Here is a 15,629-nt window from a genome sequence, read left to right as displayed (position 1 = left end):
TTCTATTCACTAAAATATTAAATTATTCAAATTTGGTTTCACTCCTTACTCAAACAGTTCAAATTCAACAGCACAAAGATCAAATTTTTTTTAGTCTAAGTTTGGATAATTCAAGAATAACATGATTAGTTCACACCCAAAAAAATATTTTAAGCAAACAAAGCAATGGATGTATCAGGTTCATAGGATATTTTCAATTTGGGTTTCACAATATTTATGTCATTACTATCTCCCGAGCATGGTTCATATGACTACAAGTTACACTGGTCGGACATTTTTGTCTTGTTAAAGGTATGGTTGCCTTTGTCACCTCTATTTTTGAGACTTCCCAGAAACTTTTCATCAGTGGAAAAGCGTGGGAAACGGTGATTGAAAACGTTTTGATTAAGAATATTTTAAAATAAAAGTATTGATTAATAGCAGCAAACAAACTTGTTCTTGATCAAATTTGATGCAACTTCTCCTTACAAATATGCTTAAACTAAACAAATGTTGCCTAAGACTCAAAGCTACTCGAAATGAAATTTCGCATGACAACCTCGAAAGTACAATACTAGATTAAAAAAAAAAAAACCCATCATTTAATTTTCCATTTTCTTAAAATAAAAACGCTATTTTTAACTTCTTTTTTTCTCTTCCCGTTTATATTTATCTCTTAAGACTTGTCTGAGCATCGGTCGTTTCCTCGTATTTTATGAAATAAAGAAGAAATCCAAGACACAGATGCTGTAATAAGCTGCTCATTTCATTAAAGCTATAGTTTTTGTGTATCAATTTGTAGATGTGATCGTAATTATTTGAAAGAAATCTTGTTTTTTCTTTGCAATGTTGTGGAATTTCTTCTCAGATTTTTTCTTCAAACTGAAATTTTGGGTTTTGTTGGAATTTCGGAAAATAAATAAATATTTCTTTGTTAGATGGTGATGATATTGATTAGATGGGTTGTCTTTGGTTACATTAGTGACCATTTGATTGGAAAAGAAGTATTGGGTCGATCTTGTTTTGAATCAATGATGAGAGTTTAGTGAATATCAGAATTATAGAATTAAGTAATCTAGGAGTTAATTTATATATATTTTTTATTTGGTCAATTTTAATGGTTTCATTCTAAAAGTGTCGTATTCTAATCGTTGTCATCATTAATTTTAATGGGTTGCTGCATCTTTCTTTTCTCAATGTCTAATAAGGGTGTTAATTTTGCTTTTATTTTAGTTTGAAGGGATTTAGGGTAGTTGAGAAATAGGGGAATAAAGATGGTGAAGATGACAATGACTGCCCGTGTTACTGATGGTCATCCTCTAGCGGAGGGACTGGACGATGTCGTGATCTGATAGATGCTGAAATGTACAAACAACAAGTTAAGGCTTTGTTTAAGAATCTCTCCAAAGGCCAGAATGAGGCTTTAAGGATGTCTGTTGAAATTGGCCCTTATGTATTCCAGTATCCTTGTTCTCGTGTCTATTTTTTGGATGCCATTTTTCTCGAGCTATGAAATAGTTTCATACTTTAGTACTTTTTCTGAGGAAAGAAATAAAGTTTTGTTGCATGTTTTTGGTGTTATGTGCAATTGCATCTGAGTTGTGTTGTTACTTTGACCTAAGCTCTAAGTTATATCAATGAAGGACGTGTTTGTTATATGACAGTGTGTGACCGTGCTTATCCTAAGAAACTTGCCTTTCAATACCTGGAAGACCTCAGGAGTGAATTTGAGCTTGTTAATGGAGCTCAAATTGAAACAGCTGCCAGGCCTTATGCCTTTATTAAATTTGGTAGGTTCCTTGTGTTTAGTGTTTGGTTTTTTCTGCTTTTCTTATGCAACTAGCATTTCTTCCACTTTGATTTGTTCTGCTTCTCTTACCAGGCTTGATTTTGTCCTTTATTTGTCTTTAGGATACATTCAAACAGAAGACAAAAAAATTGTAGCAAGACACCCATGCTTAACGAAATATTGCAAAGTTGAATGATGAACTCTATGAAGTTCACCGAATAATGACTGGCAATGTACAGGAAGTTCTTGGCGTTTAGGAAAAGTTGGACCATAAGATATTTCTTTTTCCTTTCAGAATTACTTTATGCCATTTTTTTTAACATTGAATTTTGTTTGAATAAATGCACCATGATAAATGCTGAATTTTGCAATTATGAGCTAGGTAACTGTGCTTTTACAATTTTAATGCATCTGTTTTATTGCATGTGCCGATTAAAAGGGGAAAAAACCTTGTAGGTGATACCAGACCGATGCTTCTGTAACTTTTTCTACCCCACTTTAACTTTTGTAAGTTACCCTCAATTAGATAATATACATTCGAACATGGACTGATAACTGGATGATTTTAGTTTTATATATATATATATATATATATATATAAATATATATTTGTCTTTGAAAAGAAATACAGTGTTTCTTGTGTGAGTGCGGGTGAAGGTTTTGTAACTTGTGTTCCTTTGATAGTTAGATTTTGCTGTTAATAAAACTTTGATTTGCATTAATCCTATAATGCTTGCTTTACTGGTCTTTGCTTCTCATCGAGTGTTTCTGGAGTGTTGTTTATCAATTCACATTATGCCAATTAATTATAAATAACTTCACTTCTAGTATTTTGTTCTCTACTAGCAGTTGCATGTGGTACAAGGGCAAAGTTAATTATGGTTGCATCTTGTTGCTGCCTTAGCTAGCTTCTCAGTATTGCCCTCAAATTGAACTAACCTAAATGATTTTCTTCTTTACTGATGGTTCAATATGCAACATTCTCTTCCTCTTCTTTTTCACTGGGTGTTAGATTGTATTACCATTTGACGAACCTAGTGTGCTTTTCACCTTTTTTTTGCGAATAATGCAGAGGTCAGTCAAATGACCTGTCGTTTGACATCGGAGTCTCGTATATATGCTGACAAGGCAAGAGATTTAAATCGACAGGTTAGTTTTCTCTGATTGGTGATGAAGAAGTCTCATTATTTTGGGTTATCCTATTTTTGGGTTTAGGCATTTAGCTTTTGCTTTTTGGCATTTTTGTCGGTGTTACTAATAGTGTGCCACAATGTCATGATGTTCTTGGTTGAAAACATAGGTGATTGATATGATAGTCTTCATCAGTCTTACAATGACTCCCTAAGCATGGACTGGCACCTCAGGAAAAAAATGGGAAATCATTGGGCAATTTATTGCACCAATAGTTTGAGTTCTAGGCTTTATTGATTATCATGAAGACAAGCATGAGGTAGTTATATAAGTATTTCTTTGTTAAATTCATTCTTTAAGTTTGAATGCCCCCTACCCGTTAAAAAAATCATCACGAAGAATGGATTTAGCACCTAAATCTGATTTATGTTGTACAGTTTGAGTGAAGTTGCCATTAGTACCATGGAAGAAAGATGCTTTGATTAACTTTGTTGCTTAATTTCCTTCTACTCAATCTGTATTATTTTTTCTTTTAAATGAAGGTCTCTCTTGCAAGAGCTCAAGCCAATTTTCCATGTTCTTCATGTGGCTGGATTGCTATTGTAATCTTTCTTGATTCATTGAAGTTTGAAAGTTCTTTTATCGGTTTCATCTATTTGCCTGTAGGCTTTAATTCGTAAGTGGGCTTCTGTTGCTATTGTGTTAGGAGTTGTCTTCCTCCTCTTCTGGGTGAAAGCAAAGTTACGGTGATTCAACTGTGCTTCATAGTTTTAAGAGCTCATCGTGGAATTTCTTGCTGTGGGTAGCTTGCACCTCGGAGACCAAACGTTGGAATGCATTCTGGTTTTTGTTCATGACACAATTCCGCGAAGCATAGGGACAATTGCAATGTGGAATTGTGGAAGAGAGACCCTACCTTAAGAGCATATGTGCAAGACAAAACTATTCTTTCCTTGTATAAAAGCCATAATACAACAGCAAATGGTAAACTAATAAAGCATCATGTGTCCCAGCTCCATCTCCAACGACAATTCCATCACGATCGTGATCAAATGACAAAATCGTGTCCCAGTTATAAAAATGTGTACCAATGGTAATTTATGCAAGAAGCAGAAACTCGAAAGTTTGAAGTTGGAGGCTTTACAGTGTTCCAAGGGCATGAAGCTTTGGTCGGGATAACAATCCCTCGGTGAGAGAACTCTGCATGATGCCAAAACTGCAGCCCACAATTAAAAATTAAAGAAAATTGGATGAACTGCATTCGAACCACGACAAAGCATCATGTGCTGCAAATCATCTTAAATTAGAGATAGCACTAACTTAAATTGTTTGGACTGGTGTTGTATGTCATGTAGGAAACTTATTGGTGAAACAAGGCTTTACTTGATCTCAAGATAGAAGTGATCTACTCAAACTAATGCCTACAAACAAGAGATAGAAGTGATATAGGAACTTACAGTAAATCCATACTAATGCCTACAAACAAGAGATAGAAGTGATGTATCTACTCACTGCCTCTCCGCCGACGATATGACCAGCCGCACTAAGTATAAAATTATATTTGTTGCACCAGCCGCTGATAATACGTCGGTTGGACCCATGCAACCCTGTGATTTTGGCATCTCCTAAGTAACCTTCTAATTAGGTTTACTCTCACTGTTTTGGACGCCAGAGATAGCTCTAGCCTTCCACAAAGAGATTTGAAGTTTAGTGCTTTACCAAATCCATTTCTAGTACTGCAGAACCTATGTTGTTTGCTGCCAGAGGTATACTGAAAGGATTTGACTTCTTAGATGGAGATCATATTTTCAAATCATTCGTTGAAGATCTATTACAAATTTGCTAGTTCAATTGGCTTTCTTTGGAAAACAAGATCAGATATTTCCTCACATATAAAATACCATAGGTTGAGAATGCCATTGTGAGTTTATAATAGGTTTTTGATTGTTCAAAATCAAAGCTTGTTTTCCTCTTTTTCTTTTTGAATACTCTGGTTTACTCCTTAATATAAAATTTAAGATTTGACAGATCAAAACTGGCAGCAATAAAAGGCTGTTGAAGTAGACGTTGATCGGATTGTTGTCTCTATCATGGAGGTCGCCAGCTAGATTATGCTCCAGCCACCATTTCTGTTCTGGAAAAAGTAAACCTCTTACTGTTGATCATGCTTGCTTCTGAAGCATTAGATTTTCCAACATGATTAGAATTGTATAGAAGGTGATTAATGCAGGCCCTGTTTGCTTATTTATTTATAACCTATAAGAGAAAATCATAGTTGTTTTATGAAGTACATGAAGGAAAATGAAATTGCCCATTGTTAAATACATGTTAATGGTGAACTTAAATGGAGCATGGAGAAAGGATTTGATGAAAGAATTTTGATTTGGCACATTGCTACGGCATCTGCTACTATTTGGAGGAACCTATAGAGGCTATTCAATCAGAGCGCGAAATGAACATTCTTTTGCCAAGGAATCTATAAAGGCTATTCAATCAAATCAGTCCCTTCTTATTCTTATTCACTCTCCACTCTCCCCATCTTGGAGCTTGAGATCTCAATAATGAATCTATTACTACTATGTTATGGCAGAAATGGAGCTTAATTGATGATACGTGGGTAGAAATGCTTGCTCATGCTGCACCTCATTGCGAAGGAAATCAGCACGGAGAACAACAAAGGCGAGTAGGGCAGCTTCAAACCCATGTCTGGCTTCTGATGGCACACTTGGGCTTAACTGATCACTTCCAAATACTACTACCCAGTGACATTACCAGGCTGACTGCCAAATAGCCTTGCAAGTGATGATATATACATTTGTTAGCATTATGCTCGCTTGCTGTCATAGGTGTTTGAAAGTTTTTTTTTTTTCATTTTCTTGGCAATGCATCTGTAAATTTTGCTTTTCTTCAAGGCTGGAAATTTTTAGTAAAATAATCTTTCCTCTTATGTTTTATTCTTGTGCAGAGAATTCCCTTCTCCGAATTGTCATTTTTTTCCCTTGTTCAAAATATGGTTAGTGCCATACTTGAATTCATGTACTTTTGTCAAACCTTAATCAGTGTTTAAAGACAGAAATCACCAGCAGATTTCTTCGCATAGTTACAAAGTTTTAGCTGTTTTCTAGAAGAATGATATTCCATGATTTTGTTGGAAGCGTTTGGACTTCATAATCAATAGAATTATACAGGGTCGCCACCTGATTTGAGCTTTTAATCCATGGACTCAAGAATCACAGTCAATTCCGTTTTCAAATCAATTTTTCTGTTAAAAAATATGGAATGGTATAAGTGTAACTTTTGTAAAATTCCAAGGTCATGTATGTCCTCCAATGCGCATACAATATAGAGGACTGCCTTTTTGGAGAATCCAACTTTTATCTGCAACCGCAATGGCGGTTTTAATCCACTGCTCTCGCTTCCCTCCCCGCTCATGCTCCCTTCCATCTCCACCCTCCGCCAAACCCCAATTTCCCGGTCAGTGCTCCCTTTCTCTTGCCATATTCTTTCACGCTTCTTTTCGTTGCCTTGTAAATTCTTATGTATACTAATTTTACAAGGAAATTTGATGATTGAAAAACAGGGAAGGTAGCATCTTTTATATGTAAACTAGGAAACTTTGGACCTTCCTTTAAAGATGTTAATGAACCAGTTAAGATTCATCATCTGTTGCGAGAAAGGGGTAAACAGTCCTTACTCCATTGCCAAAAGCCGGGGGGAAAGTGGGTCTTGGATCGTATTTCATCATATTATGATGAATTTTTACAGCAGTTATCTACTCTTGAGGTATGATGGTGAGTCCTCTGGGCAGCTATTTGCTTTTATTATTTCTAATCATGGTTACAAAACTAAGCTAGTTAGATACTTATATTTTATGTTATTTGGATATGATTGTGAGCTAAATGTTCACTTTCACACCTGGTAATATATAATTTGGCTTTGATAAGATTTGTAGAATACTTAAATCTCAATGTTTGAAGTTCATGAAAGATGCATATGACTTAAATTACTTTGATTTTTTTTAATTATGGAAATTTATGGTGTATCAAGTCACTCTTTGAAGATTAAAAGAATTTTCTTCCTTTTTATCAAATTGTTCTAATTGATTGAAGCTGCTGAGACAGGGGGGCTTACGGTTAGGAGTCCCAGTGACAGCATTTCTTGCTGCCAACATTTTGATGTTTTCTGCTCCTTTCAAAGCCCTGGCAGAAACGTGTGAGGCTGATAACTCCATTTTCAATATGCCTTTACTGCTATTTGTAGCCCTTATTGGTGCCACAGTTGGAGGTATCTTTCTTACTTTTGATCGTCTTTAGTTCTGGTCTATAATGGGATGCAACCTTGTGTGCTTTGCAAATGAACTTACAATGATACAAACACAGTCAGCAATTGATATTTCATTGTTCAAACTATATTTGATGTGCTTGAAGTTGAAGAAATTGTTAGTTTGTTACTCCTAAAATACCTAGACTCGGATTCATTCCAAGATATCATGAAAGAAGAGATTCTGAATGGCTAATTTACAAAGTTAGAAAATGTCTCAGTTCACAGAATCTAGAAATAAGATAGCTGTTTTCTGTTTGGATTACCAATTTGTAAAATAAATGTACAATTCCCGCCCTTTCCCTCCCTAAACACTGGAATTCATGCTGCGCGGTCTATGTAACTCATGAAAATAAACTTTTTATGTCTTTTTCTATGTCATGTCGGATTTAGTTGCTACCTCTCCTTTTTATATTTTTCACTTTTTGGAAAATGATGTAATGCAGATATCCATGAAAATTCCATGTTGCACAAACTATTATTTCCCTAATAATCCATAATTTGTACCTCAGGATTGCTTGCACGGCAGAGGAGAGGGGAATTGCAGCGAGTGAATGAGCAGCTGCGCCAGATTAATGCTGCTCTAAGAAGGCAGGCTAAGATAGAGTCATATGCTCCCAGCCTGAGTTATGCTCCGGTTGTTGGTAGAATATCAGAGAATGAAGTGGTTGTTGATCCAAGAAAGGAAGAATTGATCTCTCGATTGAAGAGTGGAAAGAAATTTTTAAGAAATCAAGATCATGAGAAGGCTTTTCTAGAGTTTAAGACAGCCCTGGAGCTTGCTCAGAGTCTAAAGGATCCTATTGAAGAGAAGAAGGCTGCCAGGGGTTTAGGTTTGTATCTCTCCCTTTATCCATCTTGTCCCCATCTCCGATTTAGTAATATATAATTATTATGGTTTAAGCCAAACCAAGTGGAAGAAGAGGAATAAGGATTATGATTTATTATATGGCATTGCCTTGTATCTGTGTGCATCAAGCTTTTAGGTGCCATATATTTGGTAAGGAAGAAATCCCTAGTTGTTTATGAATATAAGTGGTAGTGCCTAAGCATAAAGAGATGAAATCATATATCCTTTAAACTTTTACCAACTATATAAGGGTGTTATCATGTTATGTGGTTATTTTTGTAGAGTTATACAGTCTACGGAATCCTAAAATTTTCTTATTGCTTGGATTGTAAGCCTGGAACTCCTTTTCATAAAGGTTACCTGAAAGTGTAAGAGTCTCCGACTTAAGTTTGCTTCATCCAGGTGCGTCATTGCAAAGGCAAGGCAAATATCAAGAAGCCATTAAATACCATTTGATGGTTTTAGAAATATCTAAACGAGAAGGGGAGGACTCTGGAAACACAGAAGCTTATGGAGCAATTGCCGATTGCTACACTGAGCTTGGAGATCTTGAGAAAGCAGGGAAATTCTATGACAAATATATTGCCAGGTTGGAAACAGACTGACGAAGTTGCATCTATAATAAAAATCAACCTTTTTTATGTACTCTAAAAACATTAGGTTGAAGAGATAGCAGACAGCTTGCGGAGTTGCGGCTATAGCCTTTTCCGTTTTGTCCCCGTCTCTCCCCACCTCTACCATCAATGTTGTTAGTTGCAGTTTGCAGATACTGGTTTGTGAATTTAACCATTACTTGGTTGGGTCAATGATACCTTGTTCCGTTTCCCACCTTTTTCTCATCTCCAGTATCCATGTTTGTAGCAGATCCTGAAATTATGAATTTATTTTATGTTATTATTGGTTGGATCATGCGTTGCGACAGATGGTATGCACTTCCTATCATTTAAGGTTGCACAATATTTGCAATACTAACCTCAACCGGTTGAAAAAAGCATCTTTCCTCCACAAAGGTGTGTATAAAGGCTCTTCAATTTATTACAATAAATAATGTCATCAATACAGTTCTGTATGCCAGGCCAGTCAGCAAGTGCGATGAAATTAATCTCTCAAGTTCAAACAATGGATCATAAATAGTTAAATCTTCTAAATATGTACAAGTAGAATCCAAGAGAAAGCTGCAAATAGGCTTTATATATCCATTGGCACAGCAACCGTATGAAATATGTAGGAGAAAATACACTAGAAAGCAGGGTTGATACATTCGACAAACACATGCTATAGATAAAAGCAGGGTGCAACCCCACTGCTAAAAAGGGCAAAATACATTAAAAAGCCTCCTAAATGTTTTGTTTAGAACTCAAATAAAACCTGCAAATGCAAGAAATATGGATATTACCACACAAACTCTATTTTTATTACTGATAGTACATCAGCTGCTGGGCAGCAGCAACATTCTGGAATCCACCATCATATATAGCTTGGCTTGCTCCAGCTGCACCTACTCCCATTGCTGCTTGCTTGAGAGGATGCTGTACCTGAGGGTGCATTAGGGCATGAACACCACCCATTTTGTTCATGGCAAGTTGCCTCTCATAAGCTAAAAGGTCAGCAGCTGAAAAGCCGGGTAAAGGTGCAGCAACAGGTGGGGGAAGTGGATTTGAACTCGTCCCTGATGGTGTAGGCTTGCTGCCCCAAGAGCACTGCACAAACAAATTAAAGATGCCAATTTCTCATTATCCAAGGAATTAAAAAGTGAAAGTTGGAACTACAACTACAAGATTTAGACAAGCAAGATTGAATCTAAAGAACATAGACCATCCTTGACAATCATCCAACTCATTATACAGCTCATTTTAGGATACTTAAGGGTCAATGATTCAATGTACATAAGAACCTATGCAAAGAATTTCCAAAGCATCCTCCTCCAAGGACTTCAAAAATACACATTATGTTACATATTTATATTGGTCAAATAAAGAAGTAAAATTTTGACTAAAGGCAGAGAACAAACCTTAATTTGCTTGCCACATAGAAATGACTGAGCGTTCCCCATCTGAATAGCCAAAGCTGCCTCAACATGAGTACTGTATCTTACAAAGCCAAAGCCTTTATCACGCTGGACCCGAACCTCTTCTATTACCCCAGCACCAAGAGAATGGAAGTGCCGGTGGAGTTCAAGTTGGGTGACCTGCAGGAATAAAAAGAAAAAATTGGTTTTATTGGAGAACCTAACATGTTCCTTTACAGTACAAATTAACTGGAACTTTCAGAACATGCAATCAAAATTTTATTAGAAGATGGAAGTTCTCAGGGTTCAAATATTAGACAACTGGTTCAAGCTTCATACCATCATTGGTTGAGAAGCTTGAATTGATGGTTAAAAGGCCAATTATTCTTTTTACTCTAGCTGGGTTTTAAAAAAAAACATAAATGACCAAAGTACGGTAAAATTTAATGTTATCCATGCATCTAGAAATATGAGATTTCCTAAAAGTGATGGAAGAAATGCCCATTTCACTTGTCCCATGCAAAGTATGCTCATAATGCTTTGCAATCCGCATTTCAGTTTTAACCTGCATGTGCAAAATAATAAATAAAATAGATGTTGGGGATAGCTACTTGCCTCTGGAGCCAGATTGCCCACATAAACAGTAGTATATTGAGGATTATTCTCAGGAACCTCAGTATTGGTTGTCTCTTTACCATCCTCTGCATACCAAGGTAATAGATGTATCATGTAAGATTATTTCCCGTTTGGCACAAATTTAAACATCCATAAAAGGTTAAATAAAATAATAAAATACTAATAGTTTTGAGGTTTGCATTGAACAAAGTAATAATTAATGTGCAAGTTTGATTTTTGAAGAAAAGATAATGATTTTTGCTGGAACAAACGCACCTGATGAGCCATTGGTTAGTTCCACCACACTTTTGGCATCAGAGCTCTGCTTGTCATCATTGTTACCAGCACCCTTTGTTGCCCAGTTACAACGAATCTGCCTACTGCCAAGCCACTTGCCTAGAAAAATAAGTCAAAAGAACATTTGAATTTTTAAGGCAATATCAAATAACAGCAATTCATGCAAGTGATAATTCCTCTAACAAGTTACTAGTAAATATAATTCTTCCAGCTCAGCCACAATAATTTAATGAACCAATACTCTCTAAACATGGTGATTTTACAGAAAAATTCATCAAAGAGTAACAGAGGAAAAAAAGAAAAGGAGAAACATTTTTATATTACTATTTCAGCAACTTAATAAGATTACTTCAAAGCCTGAAAGATATAAAATATAAACTTTCAAACTAAAAATCACAGTTTTCTTTGATAAGCTAAAACTGTGACCAGTGAAGATATAAAAAAAAAAACATGTATAGAGTAAGCGTCAATCTTACCACTTAAGTCATTAATTGCACTTTGTGCATCCTGAACAGAGGAAAAAAAAAGTCAAACACCAATAGATGAAACAACACTATAATGGAAGAGAAACCCAAAGAGCAACCAGAAACTTAACCAACAAACAGTACCTGCTGGTTGCGGAATGAAACAAACCCAAATCCTCTTGAACGCCCAGTTTTCTGATCCCACATAACCCTTGCATCCCTGAAATTAGTAAAGACATCAGATTTGTTTTTCATTGTGACACCAATAGATCACTACTATATGCATCATGAAAACATTAATCAAGGTTTACTAAGTAATAAATTTTCACATCCTGATAGTTTAGACTTTTAATAAGTTACAACCCATGCATTTAGTGAAATCAAGATAAAAAAGAAAAAGACACTTACGAACAGCTGGGATAGACAGAAAAGCATGCAAACAGCATTGCATCAGTAACCTCAGGACTAAGATCCCCAACAAAAATGTTAAAGTGACCTGCACCAATTATGATAGTATCAAAATTATAATTAAAAAATAATTGCCATTACATCATAAAAATTTTAGAGCAAAATTTTGCCAAAAAAAGAAAAGGGAAAACCTGTTGTATCCTCTCTCTGACCACTAGCATATGCCCAATTGACCTTGATAGGTTGTCCAAATCTGCAGATTGCATGATATTATATGATGTAAAAGTACACTCAAAATGGAGTATGAGGTACAGATTAAAAGTTAATACTTACAAATGCCTTCCATTTAGAGACAATATAGCAAGAGCAGCTGATCTCCGATCGAAGTAGTGGATGAACCCATATGATGACTGTTTAAGTAGAGTGAGAAACAAAAGACATGTCAACCATACAGCAATCAATTGGCTGAAGGAAAAGGGAGAAAAAGTAAGAAATTTAACCATTGCATAATTAGAGCATCCTCAAGGTATCATAAGGAAGAATAGGATACTATATTAAAAATAATACCTTTTCCTTTCTGATAAGCTTGCAACCTTCAACAGGACCAGTACTTGCAAAAACCTCTTGCAATAGAGGTTCAGTCACTTGTGTATGGATGTTTCCCACATACCTGCAGTTTCTCAAAAATAAAAAAACTAGAAAGTTTAAAAAAAAAAAAGAAACAAAAAAAAATAAATAAAAGGCTATAAGTAACTTTCTGAGTTGTTCGAAAGATGCAAGAACATACACATAGCTATCGCATTCCCAAACCATTTAACTATCAATTTAAGGAGCCATTGGCTTCAAATTTTGCACTAACAGCATTTTCAATCACCAGATTCATGAAGGAAATTGTCTCCAATGTATATAATTATAAGCATAAAAGTGACTAGGGTAGTTGCTTAAGCAAGAAGGCGAAACAACAGACACACAAAATACAAAAGAAACAAAAAGGAAAAAGAAAAAAAATGTAAAAATATCTAGGCAAACACTCACACACTGCGGCAAGTACTTGGATCAAAACCAGGAGGCAGATTTCCACTTGGGATTGGCTCTATCTGCAAAAAGAAAAAGTGAAAAAAAAAAATAAAAAGAGGGGAAAAGAAGAAATGATGTAAAAAAAATCCATTCCCACTCGCCCAAATTCTAAAGCATTCAAATCCTGGATAGAAGATGAGTTTTAGAAGGCATCCAACATTCAGCCTAGAAAAAACAAGAAACTAACTACAACCATCTGAAATGAGAGCATCACTTCTCCAACGTCTTTGAAAACACTTTATTAAAGACAAAAATAACAATATACTTTATTGCTTTTACTATGATTTCCCCTTTGGTTTTTCAGTGACAACCAAACCCAAATATTTCGCATCATCTAAATAAGACATACGTTCATCAGAACTGTAGTCTGAAGGTCAGAGAAAATTCCAGGATAATGCAGTTCAATATTCCTTTGAACTCCCTCCGCCAAATTGAAAAACATATCTATATCTTTCTACACAATTGAAACAAAAAAGGTCTGCCGGAAATGTAACTTCACCAGAATGCAAATTTGAAAGTAGAGTACATTTCTATAAATTTGCTCCATGCTGTTATATTCCAGCACTATAAACCTAAAGAGTCCCAAAAATTCAGGAACCATGTTTTACGCTTCAACACTAGAAACGAGAGAGAGAGAGAGAGAGAGAGAGAGAGAGAGAGAGAGAGAGATTGCACATTTTTACCCAATATTTGCAAAAAAGAGATACCGGTAGATACATATAAACATATGTCTCAACATTTGCAAAACAACATGAAGATTTCGATCAGCAGTAAACTAAATAAAACCAAAGTAGTGAGAAACACGAGTAAATGAGAAAGAAAACACCAGAAGGAAACCTACTAGCTTGCCCATTGTAACTTCATACAAGAGAAACAACATTGGAATTTCACGCAATGAAAATGTAATATATCGAGAAAGAAAACAATCTCACATCAAATTTCAAACCCAAAACAACGAGTTTAACTTTACACCAAAAGCATGTTAAAGACAGACTTTCCCATTTCCAAAAACCAAATACAAAACATTCAACTTTCCGACTACAAAAGCAGGTGAAAAAATGGAAAAAAAAAATCACATTCAAAGCCATAAAAATATCACAAAAAAAAAAAAAAACAAATTCCACGAATTCAAGCAAAACCTAGAGAAAAAGTTGAGCTTTCAAAATCCGTAACAACACCGCATAAAATCCCACCACCAACCCTTGCCCTACCAATCAATCAAATACAAGAAACCAAACACGAGCTCGAAGATCAAAACACGATTTCCAAAAATCCAAGAAATCATTCCTAGAAATCGGATCAAAAACTTGTAAATGATCGACGAAAACAGGAATTGACGAAAAAAAATAAAGAGATGAAAAAGAAAAAAGAGTGGAAAACCTGAGGAGGAGCTAAGATGCCTGGGTGATAGAGAGACTGTTGTTGGAGGAGAGCTTGTTGCATCAAGGCTTGTTGCTGTTGCTTTAGCCTCTGGTGCTGCATTTTTTCTTGGCGATTTTCTAGGGAAAATTAATCGGGGTGTTTGGTTTCCAAGAAAATTACCCTTTTTTTTTTCTCTTTGCTAGGGTTCCAACTTCCAAGAATGGGGGGCCTCGAGAAAGTGAGAGGAAAAAATAAAAATGAAAGAGGAAAAGAGACCTCTAAAAAGAGTGGAAGAGAAACAAGTGGCTCCAAAATGTATTTATAACGGGATCATTATTGAGGGAAGGAAAAGGATAAAGTTACCTCTGTGTGTTACTTGTGATTGTCAATAACAAATGAAGAACTGCCACGTATAAAATTTCGCAGAGGGATCATTTATTGGAGGCTATGAGACAAAATCCATGTCCAAAAGTGAAGTAAGAGTGGACAGGCTTAGAAAAGTACAAATGCTTTGGCCCAATAAACCAGATAATGGGCCTTTTATATCAAATTGACGAAGACTGTACAAGTGAGCTTTCCTTTGTAAAGAAATTGTGAGAATCATTAGGTATGTCAAAATCCTTTTCTTTTAACAATTTATATGAAAATTTTTAAGTGAATTTAGTAGAATTTTTAATTAAAAATAATTAAATTAAAATTAAAATAAAAAATCAAATTGATAAATTAAAAGATCTCATTATATAGATCAAATATATAAAATTTGAAAAAAATTTAATAAATTTTTATATATTTTTTAAATAAATATTTTTAATAAAAATATTAAAAAAAATTTTACCGTTAAATAAGAATCATTAAATTTAAATTATAAATAATATTTTTAATAATTTTTTTACATATTATTGATTTTTGTATTAAACTTTATTAATCTATTGATTTGATTTTTTAAAAAAATTTATTAAATTATTTCTTAAAAATAAATTTCATAAATTTCATCTTAAAAACTTCTAATAAGTTTTTCCCCTTTCATTATGGATTTGATGGGGAAATTAAATTTTGGACCTTAGAAATTGCAATGGCATGAATCAACCTGTCTCCTTCTTACACAAAGGCAATGAAACGTAGATTCAACAATCTACCATTGATCAAATTTTTTTCCTTATTAAAAGTATGAATGGAGTAGTTTCAAGAAGGGGAAGAACAAGTCGCTCCATCATGGATACAGAATTAATTCAATCACGTAGTTTGTATTTCAGTTTCTTCCCTGCTAAGTGCTTCTGCAGCCAATTCCTGTTCTGTTATTTACTGCTTTGTTCCCTTCGGATACAGATG

At 34.9% G+C, this 15,629-nt stretch overlaps 2 protein-coding genes and 1 pseudogene across 7 annotated transcripts; 2 read left to right on the top strand and 1 right to left on the bottom strand.

Annotated features, from left to right (window-relative positions):
• The first annotated feature begins 1,158 nt into the window (after window positions 1-1,158).
• On the top strand, window positions 1,159-3,694 carry LOC111278726 (25.3 kDa vesicle transport protein SEC22-1-like; annotated as a pseudogene). The gene is made up of 5 exons (XR_016344070.1): window positions 1,159-1,440; window positions 1,609-1,769; window positions 1,891-2,917; window positions 3,069-3,218; window positions 3,566-3,694. The product of XR_016344070.1 is annotated as a 25.3 kDa vesicle transport protein SEC22-1-like (transcript).
• Window positions 3,695-6,204: 2,510 nt separating this feature from the next.
• On the top strand, window positions 6,205-8,978 carry LOC111279028 (protein FLUORESCENT IN BLUE LIGHT, chloroplastic-like). Of its 4 annotated transcripts, none has more exons than XM_022865894.2 (5): window positions 6,205-6,373; window positions 6,480-6,682; window positions 7,021-7,183; window positions 7,732-8,052; window positions 8,472-8,978. In XM_022865894.2, the coding sequence occupies exons 1-5, from the start codon at window positions 6,229-6,231 to the stop codon at window positions 8,672-8,674; spliced, it is 1,035 nt and encodes a 344-aa protein (XP_022721629.1). In that variant the 5' UTR covers window positions 6,205-6,228; the 3' UTR covers window positions 8,675-8,978. The 4 variants fall into 4 exon arrangements, with proteins under 4 accessions (XP_022721629.1, XP_022721628.1, XP_022721630.1 ...); XM_022865893.2 differs by having other exon boundaries at window positions 7,009-7,183; XM_022865895.2 differs by having other exon boundaries at window positions 7,009-7,183; window positions 8,425-8,614.
• Window positions 8,979-9,232: 254 nt separating this feature from the next.
• On the bottom strand, window positions 9,233-14,589 carry LOC111279027 (oligouridylate-binding protein 1B-like). Of its 2 annotated transcripts, none has more exons than XM_089764772.1 (12): window positions 14,319-14,589; window positions 12,897-12,958; window positions 12,362-12,531; window positions 12,195-12,271; window positions 12,053-12,114; window positions 11,862-11,949; window positions 11,598-11,673; window positions 11,466-11,496; window positions 10,969-11,088; window positions 10,693-10,778; window positions 10,081-10,257; window positions 9,233-9,769 (listed from the first exon to the last, which is right to left on the bottom strand). In XM_089764772.1, the coding sequence occupies exons 3-12, from the start codon at window positions 12,362-12,364 to the stop codon at window positions 9,485-9,487; spliced, it is 1,005 nt and encodes a 334-aa protein (XP_089620898.1). In that variant the 5' UTR covers window positions 12,365-12,531; window positions 12,897-12,958; window positions 14,319-14,589; the 3' UTR covers window positions 9,233-9,484. The 2 variants fall into 2 exon arrangements, with proteins under 2 accessions (XP_089620898.1, XP_022721627.1); XM_022865892.2 differs by having other exon boundaries at window positions 12,429-12,531.
• Between the last annotated feature and the right edge of the window lie 1,040 nt (window positions 14,590-15,629).

Source organism: Durio zibethinus, chromosome 8 (assembly GCF_047325235.1).
Source record: "Durio zibethinus cultivar Kanyao isolate XHJ-2024 chromosome 8, ASM4732523v1, whole genome shotgun sequence".
Taxonomy (NCBI): Eukaryota; Viridiplantae; Streptophyta; class Magnoliopsida; order Malvales; family Malvaceae; genus Durio; species Durio zibethinus.
This window is presented reverse-complemented; position numbering and strand designations above follow the sequence as displayed.

Coding starts and splice junctions, on each gene's coding strand:
- LOC111279028 (XM_022865893.2), top strand. CDS start 6,229: ATGCGCATACAATATAGAGGACTGCCTTTTTGGAGAATCCAACTTTTA. Junction 7,184..7,731: donor TATTGGTGCCACAGTTGGAG/GTATCTTTCTTA, acceptor TTTGTACCTCAG/GATTGCTTGCACGGCAGAGG. Junction 8,053..8,471: donor GAAGGCTGCCAGGGGTTTAG/GTTTGTATCTCT, acceptor TGCTTCATCCAG/GTGCGTCATTGCAAAGGCAA.
- LOC111279027 (XM_022865892.2), bottom strand. CDS start 14,420: ATGCAGCACCAGAGGCTAAAGCAACAGCAACAAGCCTTGATGCAACAA. Junction 10,779..10,968: donor ACTAACCAATGGCTCATCAG/GTGCGTTTGTTC, acceptor CTTGGTATGCAG/AGGATGGTAAAGAGACAACC. Junction 10,258..10,692: donor TGGGCAATCTGGCTCCAGAG/GCAAGTAGCTAT, acceptor TTATTCCTGCAG/GTCACCCAACTTGAACTCCA.